This window comes from Anas acuta, chromosome 2 (assembly GCF_963932015.1).
Source record: "Anas acuta chromosome 2, bAnaAcu1.1, whole genome shotgun sequence".
Classification (NCBI taxonomy): Eukaryota; Metazoa; Chordata; class Aves; order Anseriformes; family Anatidae; genus Anas; species Anas acuta.
This window is the reverse complement of record NC_088980.1, coordinates 22,232,783-22,256,047: the sequence shown is the minus strand read 5'-3', so window position 1 is coordinate 22,256,047 and position 23,265 is coordinate 22,232,783. Positions and strand designations below refer to the sequence as shown.

Below are 23,265 nucleotides of genomic sequence, written 5' to 3'. Positions count from 1 at the left end.
TTGGAGGCGGTGATCCTAGAGAATCAACTGGCTCTCCGGGACTGCTCTTTTCTCCAGTACCATCTCCCATGGAGTTCTTCCAAGCAGATCCCTGAAGAGGCTGAAGTCTGCTCTCCTGAGGTCCAGGGCTGTAGTTCAGGTATTTGCCTTGTCCCTTCTGTTTTCTGTTTAAACAATGAACTTTCTCTTCAAGTATATGAGTGCTTACTGGCGACATGAAGCCAGCATATTTATTGCCTTCTGGAATTAATTTGGCTATGCCATAATTTTGTTCTTTTAAAATACCAAGAGCAGCTGAATGTTTATTATCAGAACATTTAACCTCTCCTTTGGGCTTGTATTAGCAATGAGCAATACAAAGAAAATTGCCTTAAGTGACTTACATAGGGATAGTCAAATCAGCTCCGTAATACAGATGACATCTAATGGAAGAAACTACATTTTCTATCAACAGTGTTTAAAATAAGATTAAAAAAAAAAACAACTGACTTAATATTAGACTTATCAAATAAATAATTTTTATACTCTTTCATGGTGCTTAACACCTATGAGATGGTCTTCAGAAAAATATTTTTTCTTTACCACATTAATTATTTTCCATTTTCGGACTCAAGCCATTCTTCTCACCAGATTTTCACTATGACTCATTTCTTCTGTGAGAGTCCAAGCATTGGACTTCTCACATGCAGCCCCAGAGTGTTTCTGTAATTGTGCAATAATTTGCATTCATAATTTCAGAACTCTCTGCCTGAAAAAAAAGTCATGCTTTCAATTGTAAGCATTCATATTAAGCAGGAATCTGGCTATGATTTATATGATTTATAAGAGGAATTGTAATGGAGAGGGTAGGCTATGTTACATTATTAAAGAAGTAGGTATTAGACACACAACCTGATTGACAAAGGTACAGTGAAGGCATTAACTTCCTTGAAGTATCCTACAAAGAAATGCAGTGCCCATAGAAAAACAAATCCTTTCACCTACTATACATGGCTTATTTAATTTTCAGCTTATATCAGCAATAAGAACAACAGAGGAGAATATTTCCTGTGGATTAATGCTTCACTGGGGTTAATAACCTTGGGTTGTGCCCACAGCTATTAAATGTTCTCAACCCATCATTAGGCCCTTGGAAATGCTGCACATCTCCATTGCTGTAAAGCAATATAAAAGACTAGAGAGCCTTTTCCTCTGTTCACAGAAATGTGTGTTTGTGGCAAAGGGCATTATAACAATGATTGTGGTCAGCATCAACTGGAAACAGGATTTTACTTGTTCCAACACCTTGGAGATACAGGCAGCTGTCTCTGTTTATAATTCTCAAGTCATTTGTGAGAAACTGCATTTCTTTAACATATCATTTTTTAAACAGTGTATATTTAAATATTCAGTGTTTACTGGAAGCAGCAGGACCTGTGGTTTGCAATTCAGCTGAGGGCTTCATTACAGTTCAGAGGAAAGGGAAGAAGGAATTTAGTCTCTGAACGTTGGCGCCTAATGGCCAACAGTGGGTGCCAGCCCTGGCTACCTGGGCCTTCTGAAGCTCCCATCATGGCAGAGCAGGCAGAGCTCTTGTGCACATCACTGAGACAGCTCTTTTCCTGAGTGCTATCGAGAGAAACAGAAATAATGTGGGGAGTGCTGGAAACTCTTGGACAATTTAAAGGAGAGTTCTCCAAGCTCCAGCTGAATGCTGGCAATTCCTGCAGGGAGCTCAGGCAAAGACCCAGAGTCTCCAAAAAGCATCTTTAAAGCACACAGAGGCATCTTAGAGGACAGACTAAAATGCAGAGGGTAAAACTGGTCTAGACTGAAGGTAGGAGAACTAACACTTCTAGCAGCTTAAAGGTGTCTGACAGGTCCTTGTTTTCCTGCAGGTTTGGAGAGTTTACTAGTAGAGAGACTCCCCAGAATGACTTTGTTCCACTGGCTCTAGTTGAACACTGGCGTTGTTCAACTTACCCAAAACACTTTCCTTCTGGTTAGATCTAGTCTAGTGAAGTCACTCTAGGTGAAGGGCACGTACTTTCTCTACAGCAAGCTGGGGTGGAATTCTCCCCCAGAAACTGTTATCTCCTGCATACAGAGCTCAGTGCTGTGGTAACAGCATTGGCTCTGCTGATTAAAACCTGTTTCCCTTTGTGTCCACTGGAGTCTGGCACATTTTAGAGAGGAGACAGTAAGCAATACTGTGTTTCCTTTAAAATATATGCTTTGGGAATTCGTTAACTTGCTTTCTTTGACCCACACCTCCAAAAACCTGAAGAACAGCCAGTAAAGAGTAGCTTACATAAATGCTGAGAGTAGAGGTCATGCAACTATTTGTTCTTCTGTTAATTCATTATAAAGCATGTCTATAATTCAAAAAGTCAAAAAGTACTTGTGCTGTTTGTACTACAACAGTATGTTCATGCAAATATCTCTTTTGAACAGAGACAACACAGCTCCTCTGAAAATCAATACATCCTCATCTCTACCTTTAATCTCTTACACTTGACATACTGTATCTCCTACATTCACTGAAATGGACTATTTTAAATTAACTGGTAGAAACTTCCTGTGATTTCAGATCGCTTTGACATAGATTTTAATCGTTATCAGTTTAAGACGTTTGCTTTTCCATTCACCTAACTTTATGCACACTTCAGCACGTCTATCAAGATCCTCATGTTCTGCTTTGTTAATATTTTGACATTATTTTAAGTAACAATGAATGAAAACAAAACTAGCCTACACCCAAAAGAACTTCCAGCTGGCCCAGCCCAGTGCCAGAGGCTCTTTCTTTCTAGCCTTCATTCCACATAAACAATCATATCCAGCATAATAGGGCATTTTTGGCCACACACAGTTTTGCTTTTTACTTATTTTATTTTTTCAAATAACAACAGTTGTTTGACGTAAGGGCAAATTTCTCTGACAACTTCCTCCTTTTGTTTTTATACGTGGCTTGAAGGGCAGTGCATCAAATTTATGGCTTTCAGTCCTCAGTCTGAATTAAAATAATCTATTTAAACTTCCATGGCAATTATCAAGAGACCACGATCTCTCTCACTAATTTGTCTGTTGCCTCCCTGTAGGCAAATTTTCTGTGTATCCTGGTGCATTGCTTCTATCCACTGACAGGAAATTTAGGCTGGCTGCAGTTATACTTCAGAAAACACTTCTGTAAGCTTCCCTTGACTGAGACGTGTTCCACTGGGCACAGGTAGAGGTTCTACACTGGGGGATGCTGAGCTCAGAAATTACTGTTCCTTGGGTGATTCAGTAAAGAAGCCTATATAAGAGGTAGATCTTACTCCTATCTTGGGCTACCTCCACCAGTTCACCTCTGCTCTGATTTCCAAGCCTCTGCCAATGCCACATATGCCACACAGTCTGCGTGGCTCCACTGCACTGGTTATCTGCATTCTGCCTCCAGTGGTCTTTGTGCAGTTACATTGACTTCTTGTTCCCAAACCACTACCTGGCTTACCTTCTGCCACCCTAAGAAGAGTTTCTGAGTTCACCAGTAGCAAAATATGGAGATTCTCAACAAATCTTCTCATTAAGGAAGTACAACCAGAGCAAACACTCTAACAGTGATGACAGCTGCAGGTGCAGGCAATGAAGGCAAAGGGAGGTGAGAGTACTGGAAGGACTTCTAGCTGGTGGCTCCAAATGCCAAGGTACTCCATCAAGCTCTTTTTCCTTTTCTGTACCCTTCCAGATCAATGGGTTTCTTTCTGTCTTTGTAAATGTGCTTCCTGAGCAACAGGGAACACCATCATCCTATAAAAGCAGGGATGTGAGGTTTCTCAACCTAAGGAGGAAACTGAATTCACATCTTCCAGTCATGAATTCTCTGACCATTAGACTGCCAGCTCTAAATCTTGTGACTGAATTTTGAATAAACAAAGTCTTCCTTATGTTTTTCAACTAATGCTGTAGGTATTTCCCCTTGTGAGCGTTTTGTGGATTTGCATTCTGAAAGGGTGGGCATACTCCTGCCTAATCCTGATATTCCTGCCTGCCCTCCTGATGAAGGAGAGCACCACCCTGATGGTTAATGCAGGTTTGTTTGTTTTTCTGAGGTACCGGATTGTTGTACGGGGTATCTGTATGCTGTACGGGGACCCTATGTACTAAAAAGCTTCAGGTTTTGGATCCCAGTCTGGGGCCAGGCAGTTAGGATGTGGGTGTCACAGCAGTGATTGTCTTTATTATTTCCATATTTAGGCATCTAAAGGTCTAAGAAATAGGAGCAGTGCACGTTCAGAAACACTGAAAAGATGAGTATTTTGCAGGGAAGCCAAAACACGGCTTTGCATTCTAAGGGAGCACCTGCTTATAGACTGGCCACCATGTTTCTGTTGCTTTTGAGCTTTCTCAGATTAAAACTAAATCTTTCTCCCTTCTAGCTATTAAAGCTCACATAGACAGGGGTGCCACATTCAGCTATCTGGGTCTGTGTAAAAGCCAAGAGAGAAACAACACAATTACATTCAATTGCAGAAAGAAAATCAAATAAACTTGAAATCTCTTGGGAACCTTGCACACTTTCTGTGTTTGTTGTTTTTTATGTTACTGTCTCCTCAGGCACCCCAGAAGGAGGTTGTCATCATTGTGAGGAACTATCAGTAAAGGCTGAAAAAACAGTCAAGAATGAGCTGAGTCCTACTTCCCACAGGACTGTAAGTGTCCGATGAGCTTGGAGACTGGAAGGAAGTCACACATCAGACAGATGGTACAGACTCATCATTTAGAAATGTATTTCAGAACTGATGTTTTACTACCCAGCTCCTCAGTATTATATTTAGAAGTACCCATCAGAGTTCAAAGAACACGGGGCAAGACCCCTTGGTTCTCCCTCTGATGACTCAGAAATTAGGCACGATTAGGCAAATGGAGACATAACAGAGCCCTAGCAGCACACAACGTAATGTGGCCATGTAAGGTTGTTTCTCTTTTGCATGAATCAGGCTACTATTTGCTAGCTCAGCAAGTCTGAATCCCAAAGTCAGCATTAGGAGAGGGTTCACATTTACAGCCAGGCTTTGAAGTTAATCCAAAAAAAGTCTGTGATTCTTCTTGGCTTTTGCACAACGTCTGTCTCTATCTTTGTTGGCTGGTTGAGAAATTTGGGCTCTTTTTGTTTACTTAAACACGTCTAATCACTGCACGTCATTTAACTGTTATTTCTTATGGGAGTTTGGGTTTTAAGGTGACAGATTGCAACTGTCAAGAGGCAAAGGGGGTCAGCTGTTGACAGTTAAACTAAGTGGAAAAGGAAGCAGTCACTCAGTGCAGGGCTGGTCTGTTGTGGCAACAAAATGCACAGGCTCATCCATAGACCCCTGATGAGAAACATGAATTACTTCATCCTAGCTGTAACCAATCACATTGAATTTTTATCAGGTTTGCATTAGAGTATCTATAAGGAGACATTGGCATATCTATGAGGAGAAAATGCAGACTGACAGCTTGTGCTCAACTGCAACAAGCACAAAGAATTTCTTCTGCAGATCATCATGTCTTCATTCAGATTATAACACAGTTGAGGAATGTTGCGTGCCACCATCATCCTGCTTTCTTTGGCATATGAAAATTCTGCACGTTAAGTGCATGTGCCAAAGAGTTTGTGATGTTGCCGCAGAGCGAGCAACTTTTCCTCTAAGTTTCTGTACAAAAGCATTAGTGTGGGGTTCCGCCTCTCCCTTGAACGCCGTGTCCTGGTTCAGAACCACCACATCCTCATTATTTTGACTGCATTTTAATCCTCACTTTGAATCTGCAGATTTCAGCCGTGCTAACAGCAGTCATTTTTTTTAGGTGTACCTTACTTTACTTCTGGGATGACCTTAGGAACTCCGAGTTTACAGGCTTACTAAAAGCAAAAGATGCCCTTTTTAGGCAACTAATTACGCTCTATCATCTTTTATGGTGATGGCTGTATAACTGTTCATTTTAAAAGGGGCTTTGAGAAAGGAAACTGTTTGGAGGTGAGTGGGAGGAAGGCAACCAGATCCCATCAGGCTACTTGCTCTCTCTCTCTTCTCAATATATGTTTGCATGTGAAGCAGGGGTCATGTTATTCTGGCAGCTTTTTAGACATATATGGGAAGATGCAACAGTTCTCTGGTGACTACTGTTTTTATGTGGGGAAAAAAATCCTGTTGCTTTAAGTGGAGTTTTCTGTGAGTCTTTCTTTTGTAAAGCTTGAAAGCTACTGTCTGAAGGAAACAGAAATGCTTCTGAAGGATACAGAGAAAAGGTAAAATCCTCAAAGTCCATAAAAAAATGTTTGATAGCAAAGGTACATAAGGACAGAGCAATACTGAAAGATATACATGTACTTGCAGGCATTTTTGTCATGGGGTCTCAGCACCCAGGAAGCCTTACAGGATGGCTCATTCCAGCCCCTGCCTCAAGCTCACTAAGTGCAGGGGGATACAGTCATAGCAAGAAGGATTTATTAGGGGAGAAGGAGGAGCTAAAGGGACCACAGCACCCTCACTGGCACTGCCTGTATCCCAAAGCAGAGCTGTGGCCCTTCTCCACCATCCAGATCAGGAGGGCAGAGGAGGATGTTTCAAATCAGCTGGACAACACATCCTCTGAAGATGTGAAGATGTGAAGATGTGATCCTCTCTGTCTGGCCACGGACTGGAGTTAGAAAACCACCTTTGGCATGTAACTTTCAGATGACTAAAGTTGGGTAAGATGAGTCCTCTGGCTCCTGTATTAATCATGCTACTAAATTTCATGCAGTTATCCTTCTTCTGAGCCTAAGTTAGGTTTATAATCTAGAAAAAGCTTATATTTTAGCTTTTTAAATATAAGCTCTGTAGCTTATACTGTAGAAAAAGATTCTGTCTTGCTTAGGAGACCCAGAGAAAAGAAGATTAATGTCTTTTGTAGCTAGTTTCTTCCAACTGTTACAGATCCTTGGTCACAAACAAAAACTCAGAGAACCACTTTCTGTTTCTCATTAAATTTGTTTAGCTTTAATCTCTTATAGTTATTTTTTGCTACATACTAAACTGGACTCAGAAAAACATTTATGAGACTAACTCCCACTGAAAGAGCTGTAAATACCCTAGAAAACTGGTGTCTAGGATCTGTGCAAGGGGGTTCATTTTTGTTTTTTGTTTTAACAAGACAAGGCTTTGGTCCTTGCATGGTTAATTAGATTTCACCAGCAGAATGATGAACAGAAAGACTTGATGGAATCCCAAATGTGACTTATCTTGTTCCCAGTACTGTAGCTAAGGGAGCTAAGCATTATCTTATGTTTGGTGAGGAAGATGGGAAAGGTTCACTGATGACATGGCTTGGACACAACAGTGGTCAAAATTATCATGAATAGTTGTAGCCATGGATAATTTTTTTGCCTCTCTGTCTGTCTCTCTGTCTCTTTGTATTAGGGACAGTGAAGTAGCTGAGCTAAGCTCTTAACTGAATTTAACAGGGACTACCCAGTCTGCAAAGATCCCACCTGCTCTCTTGTTTCTCCAGCGAAGCAAGTTGAACGAGGAAGAATTTCTTTTATCTACCTTCACATTTGAGGAAAAGGAGAAATTAACTTAAAAGGTATGAATAGCTCAATTTAAAACTCCTGTTGTAAACTGAGCATTCTCCATTCTACTTTTTCTAGGGTAAGAGGCACTGTGGGGATAAACCAAAGCTTCTCCCATGGCTATGGGGAACACAGGAAGGTTGGTTCCAAGTAGAAAGACAGGGAGATTTGAAAGTCCTTGAAGAAGGAAGGCAATAATTGACCAGTTTGATCAAGATAGGATCTGCAATTATTCCTAGTTAACAGTGAACTGAATTGAAATTTCTCGGTGTACTGCCCTGTGTTAAAGATATTCATCCAGAGTGCCAATAGTCTTATTAATCTCTCCTGCAGAGTGCTTTAAAAAGTTATCTCTAAGAAAAACATATCCTTCAGAGGAGCACCACAGCAACATACGTCTGGAAAGTTTTACATTTTGGATCTCAATATATAAATATATACTGTGTGACTTTTTGATATCCAAAGACAAGATGTAATATCTTTATATTTTCAGTAATGCATGTGTAATTCATAGAGAAGATTCCCTCAAAATGACCTTTTGGAAAACACTACTGTAAAAAGAGGCAAGTCCATAACAACCATATAGTACTAAAGACACCTGGCCAGCTACAAGATACCATCTCACAGTGTAATCCCACTGCCCTGTGCACCGTAAATACAACTCTGAGCAATTGAAGTTGGAAGTGCAAGAATTTGCAAGAAGTTGTTCATTCTTTCCATGCACTGCCCTTCTTTTTAGTGGTAAATCACAAATCATCTCTACTTGAGTGTTGAACGTCATACAAGTTTGGTACATACTACCCTAGATTAACAGACAATAACAACTTGTAAGCTGGATACAGTGTACACCATCTACTGTTTGGTTCCAAGACAGATCTTTCACCAGGAAGGATGCAAGCAAAGCAGAAAGCAGAAAACAAAACAAAACAGGAAAGGCGTTTAAAAATCATTGTAGAACTTTCAGGGAAAGATTCAGGACATGGGTTTGAGAGGGACTGACAGTGAGAGAAGGAAAAGCAGCATGCATATGACATGAACTAGTGAGATGCTACCTTCAAAGAAAGTGATAACATAAAAGGGTTTGCATTTGCCCCATTTAATTTCATCATTGGTATTCTTAAATATCCGGTCAAGCAAAGATGCAGGGAACGACGTGTATAGAAAAAATTTTGTTTGCATTACCTGCAGGAAAGTTTGGGCCCATAGCCGGGACCTAATTTTTAGCGCTGCGCTCTTCCCTCTTTCCAGTTGTCCCACATTGCAGGAAATTAGGATACACTTCACATTTGTACAGTTCTGTGTACAAAATAAAGGGAAGTTATACATATACTTTAAAAATGTATGAAATCACTTTCAAATACTCAAAATTACCAAAACCAATCAACATTCCCTTTAAGGGTTACAAAACCAATAATTTTATATAATATGTATGAGGTACCTCATGAGTGACTGTGAGAACATAAACCAAGACGGAGATTCTTTTTGCACCACCAGTGAATACAACCAGCTACTGTAGTACTGAAAATGAAAGTAACATCTTTCACTAATATAGTTTGAAGAACTCTTAAAATGGCCAGGTACTTCTCAAGCATGAAGCATATGCTTTGTCTCTTTCTGTCAGTCATTTTGTCATTTCAACACATATTTTTTTCTGTTCTCTATGCCTGAAGCCTACATGTATATTTATGTTCTTAAATCTTTCCCCTCTTCCAACTCTCCCAGTTTTCTTACTGGTATTTACATTATAGCAGCCAGAACATTTGCTGAGATTCATTAGTTGATCTACTTGAAACTTGTGGTCCATGAAACATTCCTGATGAGCAGTGATTCTGGCTTATACACAGGACAGAAGGCAAAAGCCAAGTAATGCAACTCAAAACTATATGCTCTGTAAAAGTCTGCCAGAAGAACGTCACAAAAATTATTAAAACCTGACTAGAAGCCACTGGAGGGAATGAGCAGAGTCTCATGAGGAAACCACAGAAATGATGGGGTTGTTTGGGGTATAGAAAGGAAGGCAGATCTCATAGAAAAAAAATAAATGATTAAAAGCGTGTCAGAATTTGAAAAAAAAAGAAAAAAGAAAAGTATAGCCGTATCTATACAAATGGTGTTTACTCCAAAAGTTTGGTTTAATTCAAGAGGAAGGCTAGGGTTTTAATTAATTCATATTTTTTTAACAAAGCATACATTAGCCCTCTTACAGATACTTCACTAACACTTATGCCAGAAGATCTTGTGACCTTGATAGCAAAGCTGAGTTCCCACATGTACATTCCCTCAGGGGAGTAAGAATGGCTGTACTGCAAAGCCCATACTTCAGAAACTGAGATGATGATGGATGTAATAGATGTGAAAACACCCTTAAGGAATCCTTTATCTTTATGGACAGCTTTCCCCACAGATTTCTACCTTATTACAAGTTAAATAGAAGCTGCGTGCTTAAGCACCCTTGTCTAAATTTGCCTGAAAATGAAACTGTAACTTCCAAACTCTGATTTTTTTTTTTTTTAAAGAGGATTTCAGAGTATCTGTTTATTTGGCTTTTCATATTTAAACATCCTCCATCCAGATTTATTTATCTTGCAGGAAGGAGGAGAGCTGTATTCATTAATCATAGTGGCCAAAACCACATATTAACAAAATAAATCATTAGTATGCAAAAAGCCTACTTTTGGCTGACATTTTAGGACCTGAACACATATTTCTATTTTTTCTAAGTAATGCATTTAGCCCATAGTGCTTTTCAGAACACTGTAGAATTAGAACTAAAGGAAGAGAAAGCAAATGCTTAATAAACAGTATAAATAGAGTAAGAGATTCTCAGAACATCTTTCCTTTCTGTGAAAATGTTTTAATGAAAAAAAAAGATAGAATTTCTGAACAAAGAATATAAAATTTTGATCAAAAATTACCTTTAGCCAGTTAGGCATTTTCAGCAGCAACATTTGCTTTCCATAATCTCTCAATGACTCAAAATTAAGAAAAAAATATATTTTGGACCCCTAGTATGCAATGAAGATGTGGCATTGGGACCAGTTTCTAACTGAACATACTTATTTGGTTACTTTTCTATGCCCATCCTGAACAAAAACTGCTATATTTCCATTGGTAGGCACTGTACCCAATCCTATCTAAATTTATGCTTATCTAAAGCATATTGTACTGCAAAACTGATCATCACATGTGCCAATTTCATATTCTATGTATTCAGCTAAACAGTCTCTGTCCACATCAAGCAGCTGAAAAATCTCTGCCTCGTGTTTTAAAATGAGTAATAAGGTGCAGACACAGTACATACTTATGATCTTGGTTAACCATTCACAGTTGCTGCAGTGATTTCTGTGCTGGCAGCATACAAGCCTAATCACTGAGAAAGACAACTGACAATTAAGGTATTACTGAAGAATGGATTAAGTGTTCTGTGGTATTGACTGGTATGTCTTTGAAAGCCTAGGCATTTTTCCTTCAGCCCCAGTGGAATCAGATTCTTCCCAGGCTATTAGGTTAATGTAAGAATTACACAGGCATCAGCAGTGATTATTGTTTCAAATGGGTTCATCTGTGATTTTGTACTTAATAACATTATGGTATTCATTACTTTCAGGTTCTATCTTTTTCCTGTTATAAAAATTGCCAAATTAACTTTCGGAAGCAGCATTATTATTCTATTACTCCAGAATACTTAGGTCAGTGAGGTGCTTCTCTTCCTCCCAAGGTCTGATGATGTCAAAGAATTCAAACATGAGCCTGCAGCAAACAGCTTAATAAGAGAATGGACTGCATGAAAGAAACTGCCTGAAGTTCATAAATATAAATGGCAAGGACTGACCACATTAATCCCACGACTGACCTCAAGGTCATCAACTTTGAACACAGCCTCTGGGCACGGTGAGCTGATGCCTATAATTCTTGAGTATTCTTGAGACTGAACATGGAATGCAGGAATGGAAAAAAAGAAAACCCTTCTGAAAATACAGCCAAGTACAAATACTCAGGTGCCAGACCAACTAATCAGAACTCTTTTCCTGGACTAGCTAGGAGAGAGATCTTTTCTCTTGCTCATAATTTTAAGCACCTCAGCTGCTTTGGAGCATTGGTTGGAATGTTAAAAATGTGGTGACCTGTCCTATCTGCCTTGCTTGTGGTACTGGAAAGTCCTACCTCTCCATGTATATACTTACTGAAAGGACCAAATATACTCTAAGGTATGTCAGAGCTGTTACTTTCCATGAAAATGTTAATTTTAAGCATGAGCTATTGTTTATGAAAGAGCCAGAACACCAGGAGCCAAGTTAACAACGGAAGACTTACATTTCAGAAATCAGAATCTGAAATTTCATTCCTGGAACAGGGGCCTATTCTCTAACGTTGTACTGAACCTCCCTGTGATAAGTGTGTTGTTGTATGACCACAAAGGTCCACCTGCGTGCATGCAGCCAGAAGTAGCACAGCTAGGAATTTGGTATGCATGATATTGAATGTAAAAAACTGCCAAACAAAATCTGCAGCCTGTGGCACAGTAATATGTACTAAACAATATTTTACAATGAGACGATAAAAGTTTCTTAGTATTTACAAACCTGTAAATAAATTGCAGTCACACTGATAGCCACTTTGATTATACTGCATACATAGTCCCAGTTTATAGATTCTATTTAACTCACCAGTATTTTTGCAGAGTTTCTCCTGTAAGGTTCTGCAACTGTGACCTCCCTTCTCCTGATATAATGAGAAATTGTGGAATTATACAAAAAAGCAGCAAGTTCAGGAGTGTCTTGTGGAATAGCAAACTGCAAAGAGAAACAAAAAGGCAAATGGTTACGATATATCCACACAATGAATCTAACAGATCATCTGTTCCCTTCTCAGAGGTCTTGAATTTTGGATTAACTTTTTTGTTTGTTTGTTTTTTTCCAGTTTAACAACTCAGCCATGAGAGTATAATGTCTTCAACTAGGAGTATGATTAGTAATAGCACTGCAAGATACTGCCCAGTTATAGGAATTACAGTAGATAACATTTTTTTCCCACTCTATTTTTACTGGAGTCGTTGCTATACTTATTTTTCTTAGATGCTTGGGACTGGATTCTGATCTCTATAACAGGATAAATTAGAAGTTGCTGCACTGAAATCTGGTCAATAGCTCAGATCAGAAGCTGCCTACTGGAATATAATGATTTTACCAGCATTAGAAAGTAGCAGAAAAAAAGGAAATCTGAATTCTAGCAACACAGCTTTTAATCATTTTTTGTTGAAGATTTTATTTTTTTTTGGGGAGGGGGTAACAACTTGACTTTGTATAATGCAACTGTTTGTTCATTCTTAAACTCAAAATGCATCCTCTTCAGCTTTATCTTCATGGATTTTCAATCTCTGAATAAAACCTAGTTTTACTATTTACATTTTGTCTTTAATTTATATACAAAGCATTTGTAGCTTCTTTCAAGAAGCTTCAGAGAATGCTCAGGAACTCAAATTTCTACAGAGAGAAAGATAAATACTAATTTATGACAATCCTGTTATGTCGAATTAAATAAAATGTACTTGGAAGCCTGTAAAAAGATCTCAAAGGAACTCACCTAAACACAGACACCACTATTCATTATGGACCTCAGATTAGAAACAGCTATGTCAGATCCATCCAACTAGTTTCTTTAACCTCCGAGCACAAAATATTTAAATCACTAAAGAAAATGTTAGTAATTATAAAAAATATTGTAGCACTGAGGGGATGAGAACTGGCACAGCCATAGAAAACCCTCCATAAACTAATACTGCATTGTACTTGATTTGGAAAATCTGTACCATTCAAATGATTAAAATTATGACGCAAAAAAGAGTTTTGACATTGTCTGAGATTTTCAGTCAAAAGCATCCTGCAAAGTGGAAGATACTATAATTACTTAACTAATGAAAAACACTTAAACAAAAATGATTTTTTTTTTCCTGAATTAGGTTAACATTGTCTTTTGCAATAAGGGAACAGTTAAATAGCTAGTAAATCTCTCCCTCTCCATGTGATAACATGTGGGAATTCTCTTTCCAGGATTCTTTCACCAGGATATATGGGATTCTTTAATGATGACAAATGAAAAGAACCACAATATAATGACACGCCTTTGAAGAAGCCCTCAATATACGAAGACAATATGAAGACATATGTAGACCCATTTGAATAGTAGATGATCTTTCCATTCACTTATTTTTTTCATAGATCCTAGTGTCAGCATCTTCAGTACTGAATTATTACAGCTAGGGTTAGAAAACAGCTCTTGGCAATTAAGAAAAAGCATACATCTCATGCAACAGTTCAAAAGTAGAATTTCTCCAGTGCCTTAAATATTCGTGTTAAAGATACTACATTAAAGTTATTATTTCATCTGTCTTGAGCCAACAGTACAGAACTGGACAACTTTCTCCGTGGCCATTCTATATACCATATATTTTGCACATTAAACCTTACACAAAATGGATTCTTGCTCCTTTTCTTTAACTACAATGGACTTTCTTGGTTTTCCCACCAGGAAAAAACTATACTGCTCTTTCCTATCCTCAGCCTTGTCATCTTGAGCAGATTTCCAGATACCTCCAGTTCTTCACTTCTCATGCAAAAAGCCGGAGGAAAAGGAGGAAAAATAAACTGGCTTTTTGCATGCCAAAAAATAAAAATAAACTGGCTTTTTCTGCTGCAATGTGCAACTGCACCAGAAATGCTCTGAAGAGGATATTTTATGTGTGTGTCTCCGGACCAGAACTTATATGCACTGATAACAGCTCCACAGCGTGAGGAGACGCCACCTCTGGCAGAGGTTAGCACCTGCCAACCACTTCAGTGGATGTACCTTACCCCTGGGGTGGCTTTTGGTCACCCCGTACGGTCTGTCATGGTTGGAAGCCACAGCCTATCCCTCTGGTATTTATAGGCACAGGCTGCATAGAATTACTTTTTGCTATTAGCCTGGAAAAAAAGTAATCTCAGAAGTACTGGATCAGGCCAAAGGCTTACTGGCTGAGCCTTCTTCTCATCAACTCTGCCTTTAAACAGATGTGGAAGGAAGAGTAAGAACAGGGCATGCATACATGATACTCTCCTAAAACTGCAGCATCCACATGTTTTCAGCTCAGGGACTTCCTGATGCGGATGAAATTTCTGTTCATTTATTAATCTTCACTGGACTTCTGCAGATTTGTCCAGTTTCCTCCTAAAACCATGTAAACTTTTAACCCCCACTACTTCCTCTGGCAACAAGCTCCAGACATCTAATACCTGTTGCACAAAGCACTGCTTCCCTTCGCTTGCTTTGACTCCGACTCTGCGAGCTTCACTTGATGCTGCAGTTCCTGTGCAGTGAACACTCTGCACGCATTCCTGGGCAGGAGCAGGCACGGAGCAGTCAGTCCCCACCCACGGGTCTGACACTTCTGGCCTTGCAGATCCTAGCTGGATACAGTCACCTCCTCTCTAGATTGAAGCATCTAGGGTACCGACTTCTTCTGTGCAGGGGGTCTGTTCCATGTCTTTGATCAGTCCTTTTGCTCCTCTGTACGCCATTTGGAAGATTCATTGTTTTACCACCACCACCCCCAGAGTAAGATAAGCTACAGAACAGGAAAAGCCCCTACCTAGGAGTCTTCCCATGCGTGCCCAGGTTTACAGGCAAAATGTGTCTTTGTGAATGAAACAATGGAGCATAAAGGAAAGCTTTCTACAAGACAATAAATTCAACAATAGGGAGGAATATACTGCTTTAACTGAAACTGAACAATCCACATAATTTTAAAGGGGAAACACCCCAGCACCCTAGGAGAGCTAGGTTCTGAAACCCAAGGGCAGTCAGACATGCGGTGTCCTCAGCCTTATTTGGAAATCTGAGCCAGATATCCCGTGTTTACACAACTCCCTGCATCCTCTTCCCATCTGAAGCATAACACAAGCCTTAAGTATTTGAAACCTGATTTGTGTATCCATGCTGTGCAGTGCTTCGAGAAGCTAAAACAATGAAAGGATGTTTAATTCTTGCAGTAATGACTGAGCATCTGAGGCTGTCTTCTGCTGAGACAGATGGACCGGTATTTCATTAGTACAAAATGGGTTCGCACAAGCCTCACGAAGATTTAGTCTTCTTTATGTAACAGATGTAATCCTTATCAAATAGGACATGAAAACCAAACTCAAAATATTAAAAAGTTGCCAAAAGTACATTGCCTGAAAATGTCATTAAGAGCTGTGGTACTATTCCACCCAGAAGCTCTGTCCTCCTGACAGTGATGTTCCCATCCCAGCTTTTTAATTGAACCACTGCAACCTAAAGCAGAATGCAGCATGTATTTCATGTATTTGCAACCTGATCCGAGCAGTGACTTTGAGATGCTAGGCTTGCAAATACAAATTCGGCAGCTCACTTCTTGTTCCTTACCACTTTTAAAAAATAGGTGCAGAAAATACCTATTTCCAAACCTGTTTTGTTTTGGACACAAAATGGAAACATTTTCCATCCTCACTTCCCTGTCACTCATTTCATTTTTCATCCCCTAGTGAAACTAAACGACAGGGTGTAATCCTAACCCTTCTCTGGCTTCCTTGGGGAAAATGCAAAAATTTAGAAACAATGTTTTTGTTACACATCAGTTTTTCTATATGCTTGTAAGTATTTTCTGTATTTCTGTCTCTGTAAGCTAAAGACTTGTCACATAGCTCCTGTGGTGGGGAGCAATCCTCTTCAGCAGAAAGATGTCTCCACTTTCATCCACTGTACTGAGCTCAGCCCCTCCTGGTATGCAGACGACGTATAGCAGCTTTAGCGTTTGGAAAGCAGCTCACCCCACAAGATGTTTAACAGACTACTGGTTAAACTCGAGAAGTGTTGTTTACTCCAGAAGTGTCTGGAAGCAGTTATGCTTAATAAACTGGATACCTTGTTTTTGATGGGATAATATGTATAGCTGTGTTTTGCTAAATCTTCTGACTTTGAGCCAAACCCAATTCTTCTTGCGGGATCTGCCATCACAAACACAGATCTTAAAACAGGCTTTTAGACGCTGGCCTATCAACAGTGTGCTGAGGAGGCTGCTACTAGGCTTCCCCTTGGTACCACCTCCTCCAAAGTCTGAGATCTACAGCTCTGCTGTAACAGAGGAACCACATCCATGGAAGGAGAAACAATTTAAACAGAAAACAATACCTAGGAGTAACATGAAGAAAATGGTTGGAGACTTCTGTTTTTTTCCTTTCTGTTGGTATGATTAAAATAATTACAGAACCATTTCCAAGTAGATAAGCAAACAAACAAACAAACAAACAAAAAACAAAAACAAAAACAAAGGCAAAGAAAAAAAAAGCCTGTCACAGCTGACACTGATATAGCTTTTAATGAGTTAATATGGATTATAAAATAATTGTAGACTATGTAAGTCCTTTTACCAGGTGGCAATACAGGAAAATTTTCATTTCTGGAGTATACTCAGTGCAGAATCCAATTGGTAGTAGTTTACTTCATAGGATATTCAAAGCATGTTCTTTGAAAATTTAAAATCATGAACATTTTAAGACAGGTAAAAACTGTATAGGCTTCTGAAGTGCCTCTAATTTTACAGAGTATACTGTCTCAAACTATGTTGAACTTGACCATACTACAAAATATAGTATGTGATATTAACCATATGTATCATATACTTGGTGCAAGGAATACAGCAGCAATATAGGCTGAGAGGCTGAGTGGTTATGCAGCAGCTCTGCAGAAAAGGACGTGGGTTAAGCTGTGGAGGAGCCAGCAGCATGCCCTGGCAGCAGCGAGCACTGTGTGAACAGGAGCACAGGCAGATTGAGGGACCAGTGCTTGTTCAGCTCAGAGGTGAGATGGCTCCAGGGGGGAAAAAAGCACTCTACTAGCTACAAGGAAGTTATCACAAAAATGGGGCCAGGCTCTTCACAGAGGCTCATGATGGGAGTATGAGAGACAATGAGAGTATGTTGCGAGGTTCAGGCTGCATGTCTGAAAAAAACCCTTTCCCCCTAAGCACAATCAAGCAGCAGCAAAATTTTCCTAGAGAGGCTTTAAGCTGTAATTAGACTGTAATCCTAAAAAACAAATTTAACAGCCAACACAAGTTAGCTGTAAATTATATTATTGAAGGAAAAAACAAACAAACAAACAAACAACAAACTAACTAAAATTGTGTTGTAACTCAAAATACTCTAAAAAAATACTTTATGGCACAATAGTTGGTGGCTGCCTGCTGTCTATTAAACAGCTGTAAGAATTTAATGCCTTTCATTCTGCTAATATTGCAGTATTGTGCTATAAAGCATGTTCCACCCTGCTAACAGGTTCAGATCTAAGACCTTGTGAAAAACAAACCCGTGCTATGCTGTAGCAGACTCAACTGAAGATTTACGTCACCTTTGGGAACTCATCTGTTAAGCTCTGCTGTACAGGTGACTTTCTAAATTAACGTAAATTAACAAGAATTTTCTAGGTCCTATGAAAACAGTAGAATTTTCTGTCATCTATTCAAAGGCATGTTAGAAGAGGCTCTCCATAAAAATACTAAAAACTTCTATTTTAAAATTATCTTGTATCTAATGCTGTAACACTGAATCAACGCATATAACTTTCTGCTGATAAGAAGAGTATAGAAACTAAACATATCACAAAGCACAGCTGTCACACTGGACTCATAATGGACTATCTCTTGCTTTTTACCCATGAAAATGGCATCAGGGCCATTCTGAAAAAAAAAAAAAAAAAAAAAGCTCCATCCTATTGTGAAGAATTAGGCAGAAAATGCAAGCAAATATAGACAGGGATGGAAATAACAGTGAGTGACTTACCTTTATTTGCATTGTATTAATAGGAGAGCTTGTCTGACAGTGCAGTGGTCCGTGTGTCTGGATATGGAGAATGTAAAGAAGAAATTCTTCATGACTGGACACAGGCCAACCCACATGGAGAACTGTGTTGTTGATGGCACTGGGTCCTATATTGTGAAGCTGAGAAACAAGTATTATCAGTGCTTTCAAAGGCAGTGAATAACAGCTAAAGACACAGCAATCACTACTTAGCCATTTCCAAATTCCTAATGTTCGCAGCCCTGAAGTACTTCAGGAAAGTTGTATAGATTATTATTATAATTTTATTGATGTAAAATCTGTGTTAGGGAATGAAAAAGGACCTTGACATATTAGTTCAAAAAGCCAATGGCAAATCTGGGAGAACAAGCTTTTTTGTCCAAGTCTGTATTCAAGACAGACTTTTCCACCTTTCCCATTTTTTCATTCATATGAAAGACCTGAAGTTGCCAAATTATCTTAAAAAAACAAAAACAAACAAACAAACAAAAAAAAACAATCAAGACCCAAACCAAAATACCTTAGTAAAATGCACTACACAAATATAAACAACAAACCATAACAGAAAATACTGGAAAATAAAAGGTGAAACTTCATGACACAAAAGAATCACATCTCGGGCTGCAGGAATAGAAGGTGTAGCAAAACATAAACTAGTTTTTGTGGTTAAGAACTCTATTTCCAGCACTTCTCGGTTCATATTTCCAAAGAAGAAAAAAAAAGGAATTAGCTTTCCTAAAGTAACATTACATGACATCATTCTTTTCTGGGAAAATAAATAAAGATAGAAATAATAGAAATTAAAACTTGTGTGCTGTTGAACTAGTTTGCAATTTTAAAATATCTGATGACCACATAAAGTTTGTGTATGTGCTAGCACTGTATATGAGAGGTACACAAGCAGAATGCCATGGAACTTTGCTCAGAGTTTCTGGAGATGTGAAATAACTTTTAATAAAAAAAAATGGAACCAAATAAAACCTACTTTCAGTCTTACATCTTCTTCAGTAAAGGGCTTTTATGTTGCTGTTTGGGCTTTTTATGCTTTGCTGATATCAGTAAACCATGAAAAAGGCTTTAATCACTGTAACTATTGAATCACTGTAACTATTTAAATATGTTTGAGGTCACATATATTGTTCCATAAACAGCTCAAATGGCTGAGACAGGAAAATTTGTTAGAGACTTTTCAGTTTAGAGAAATGTGTTAAGATGAGGAATTCACAAATAATATTTTGTATTTCATAGCCTGATTCACTACAGGTTAGTATGTTATGCAAATTTTTATCTTACACTGTTGATTAAGCTCAATTGCTTTTATTTTCTTGACTGCTGGTTTGTGAATTGTAACCACATGTGAAGCATTCTGTTTTATGCCCTAGAATAAAAGTTATCCATCAGATTCCAAAGATGGTCTGTATTCTGTGTAGTTCACTCAATGCACTTGTTTCTAACCTGAACTCTTCTCCTCACAGCTTTTAATGAAGAAACAGCCAAGTCACTAAAAATATTTGACATCGGCTGTAATGAGCTGTATGCATTGTTTTTAATTCTTGCCAAACACTCCAAATGTTTATAAATCTATTAAATGTCAAAGGCAGATTTCTAGCATAAACTTGTGTCTCCTCCATTAACATGAAAAGGGTTGTGAATTTCTGGATTAAATTCGGGTTAGGTCTTAAAGTTTGAATATTTACAAATATGACTTCATCTACTTGCTGATAAAGACGAAAATCCAAATTCATCAGGATTTCATTGGAAGCAGCGTCACATCCTATGGAATCAGGATGTGATAGTATCTGGCTGGTAAGATCAGATGGTATCTAACTGATGAGAATTAGTTTTACCTCATAGATGTGTTCAACTAAAGGACCGAGTTCTTCTTCTTTTGTAGGTTCATCTTTGGGTTCCCAGTTGTGAAGCGGCAAAACAATTTGTGGGGGATGAGACACTCTGTAATATATGAGTTAAAACAGTATTCATTGCTAGTGATCAGCTGCAGTACTTTTAGAGAAATTAAGAAAAATTTAGAAAATTAAGACCCCGATAGTGACCTGAAGCCTTAAGGGCACTTTATTTAGGCACATTCATTACAGTTAGGTGAGGCAAACAATGTGATGCCTCCGTAAAGTGCTGCTGTCTCCTTACAGGCTTCCAAGGGTGAGCATTTAGTTTCAGACTTCCTCTGAAGGGCAATTCTTTCCAAGCAAGGGAGTAGCTCCTTCTCTGTTGGTGAAGAGGAATGCAGTCTGCCTGGCATTTACATCATTCTCACAGATGAGTTATCTGAATACATTATCCACAAAAGTAGAGTAATGATATGTAAATAATGCATTTTCCATTTAAGCCCGTAGATGCCTCATGCCATCCATATAACTTTCCTGCAAATATTTTTTAAATATTTAATTTCTTTGACTGTAAATTCCTCATGACCTTTGCTATTATCCCTTTTAAAAAAGGAATGGTAAAGTAGTCATTTACATCATTTTACAGGTGGAAATCTGAGGTACAGGTAGGGCAAATGACTTCCATAAAGCCACAAAGCAAATTGGTGTAAAATTGGTGTATCAAGAAACTGAATTCATAGGCAGAGCATGAAACAGTGCTCCAGGCTTTCCCATTTGCTTTGCAGACAAAGTGGTAGCTAGGGCATTGGCCAAAACACTGTTGCAATGTCAACAATGAAAATCAAAAATAAATTTAAAATTACAGGGACTTTGACATCTTTCTTTAGGTCTGCTATTTTGTTTTTCCTTTCCTTCAGGGTCTGCTCTTAAGAAGGGAACAAGCAGTCTTCTGTTAACATTTTCACTTGAATCACAAGCATTATTTCCTATGAAAACTGAAAGTTGCCTGGAGGTACTTCATTCAGATGCCAACTTTAACCTTGTTTAGTTGTTGAGATCTTGGGAAATCAGATTCCAATAATTTCTTCCATCGTGGTAGGTGAGTGCTGGCCCAGATATCTGTCATCTGCTTGTGTTGGAAGTAGTTCTTGGTGCTAAAACAGTAAGCATTACCCTTCCTTTACAAGGGTCAGCTCTCACTCACTTTTTCTGCTTCCCAGATTCTTTAGCTAAGAGGAAAGGCATTGAATTTCATTGCTTACTCTACTAAAGCTGAGAGTTTGCTGATAGAAAACTGTTAAAGAAAAAAATTAAAATTGCTGATTTTTTTTTTTTTGGTGCAGAATATAAAATTTGAGTGAAATGATGGACTTCATTCACTGATGTCAATTCCCTTTCACTTGAGTGTAAACAGAGGAAGCATCACTGCAGACAGTTTTCCCCTTGAAGAAGGAGAACAGAAAACCAGAAGTTTTTGTTACAAATCCTGACAATTTCAAAATATTTTAGGAAGAAATGTTCCAGCTTCCAGCTCTTATGCCATATACAATGAATGAAATGTCTGACAAACTTTTTCACAGAACAGAGCTTCTCAAAGCAGGGTGAGACCCTGGAAAAGAATAATGTAATACCATCCAGCTAAAGTACAGATCTTCATGAAATGCAGGGCATCCTGGAGAATCCTGCTAACTCTTCACCAGATAATACTTCCCCAGACTTCAAAATGCCACTAGTTCCTACTAACAAGCATGTCAGAAGACAAACTGAAAAGCAAAGCCAAATAATAAAGAAAATGAAGCATATTCATAAAATGTCATTTCAGATGACATTTTACTTATTAAGTTTCACGAATAACCTTCCAATGAGAACTTTAATTATAAACTGTCTGTGGAGAGTGGGACCTTTCCTGTGTAGTCAGAAAAGCCAAGACATAGAGACCTTTCAGCTACCACAAAAATTTTCAAAACACAAGGTGTACATCAACAAAAAGAAGCAAGGTTTTAAAAGTCAGTGTTTTCTGTTACATTCCCTGCACAGTGTTTTTCTCATCTATGGAATTACAAAGTGCGAAGTGCAAACATAGACATGCAGTTAAAATGATTATAAATTATGTAAGAATGTGTACATTTATTTTAATAGATTTTACAAAGATATTTTAAGCACTTCTGCCATTGACATGAAGGTAATAAAATCAGGCCAAATAAAACAGAAATCCTCTCTTTTGACTATTTTATTTTGTTATTAATTTAGAATATTTTGACATTTGAATGGTTTATTAGGTGAGAATTTTTCCTGGACTTTTAGATGACAATGATCTGATAAAGACAAGCACTGAAAAAAAAACAAGGTAAAAGAAGTTCTACAAAGAATGGTTATATGGGATATACTAATAAAAATTCTGCCTGCTGCTAGTCTTCCCAGCCCAAATAGCTTCCTTCCTAAATCCCTCATTGCTCTAATGCTCTTTCAACAGTGGAAAATCATAATTACAGCTGTAAAACTCTTAAATTTTTATAGAGATAAAGGTAAGCAGCATAATTAAATGTCAGTTATCTGAGCAACTATTCATTGAATGAACAATCTAAGCAGTTATCTTAAACTTCTTTTGAAGAAAGATTTCTTCCTTTCTCATAGAGGTAGTATTTGCATGCATCTACTGTGTAAGTTTATATGCATGTATGCATATGCACAATCTGGTAACTGCACTTAGTTTTCTCAGTAAAATATAATGATTCTAGTCCCACTTCATCCACCCCTACTGCAAAGCAGTATGGAAATCAGTGTAAGATATTTTCCAGTCCAAATGTGGACACAGACTCTCTTTTATTTTTATCTAGGAAATAATGAGCAAATAGTTCCCATGGAGCTGTGTGTTTCACCATCTCTGAGTAATTAGCAAAATCTGTCAACAAAGCATTTGGGAATTTTCCTTTGTACACGCATATTACAGCTAACATGAAAACCAAAGGACTTAAGAGGAAAGGAACTGGAAGTCGTTCAATTAAATAAT

The 23,265-nt window shown here is 38.3% G+C and overlaps 1 protein-coding gene and 1 long non-coding RNA gene across 4 annotated transcripts in view; one reads left to right on the top strand and one right to left on the bottom strand.

The window, feature by feature from the left end:
- The window catches only part of ITGA8 (integrin subunit alpha 8), a 107,416-nt gene that overhangs the window by 15,071 nt on the left and 69,080 nt on the right, over positions 1-23,265 (bottom strand). The window contains exons 24-27 of the mRNA XM_068673854.1: positions 20,256-20,361; positions 18,391-18,549; positions 12,223-12,348; positions 8,738-8,851 (exon numbers count right to left, since the gene is read on the bottom strand). Coding sequence (XP_068529955.1) covers positions 8,738-8,851; positions 12,223-12,348; positions 18,391-18,549; positions 20,256-20,361 — 505 coding nt within the window. The remainder of the gene's footprint in view (positions 1-8,737; positions 8,852-12,222; positions 12,349-18,390; positions 18,550-20,255; positions 20,362-23,265) is intronic.
- Positions 6,625-16,859, top strand: LOC137852278 (uncharacterized). Of its 3 annotated transcripts, none has more exons than XR_011093753.1 (3): positions 6,625-6,694; positions 7,448-7,569; positions 16,236-16,859. It is a non-coding gene; the product is annotated as an uncharacterized lncRNA (long non-coding RNA). The 3 variants fall into 3 exon arrangements; XR_011093752.1 differs by lacking the exon at positions 16,236-16,859 and adding an exon at positions 13,606-13,998; XR_011093754.1 differs by lacking the exon at positions 16,236-16,859 and adding an exon at positions 13,606-13,998 and having other exon boundaries at positions 7,404-7,569.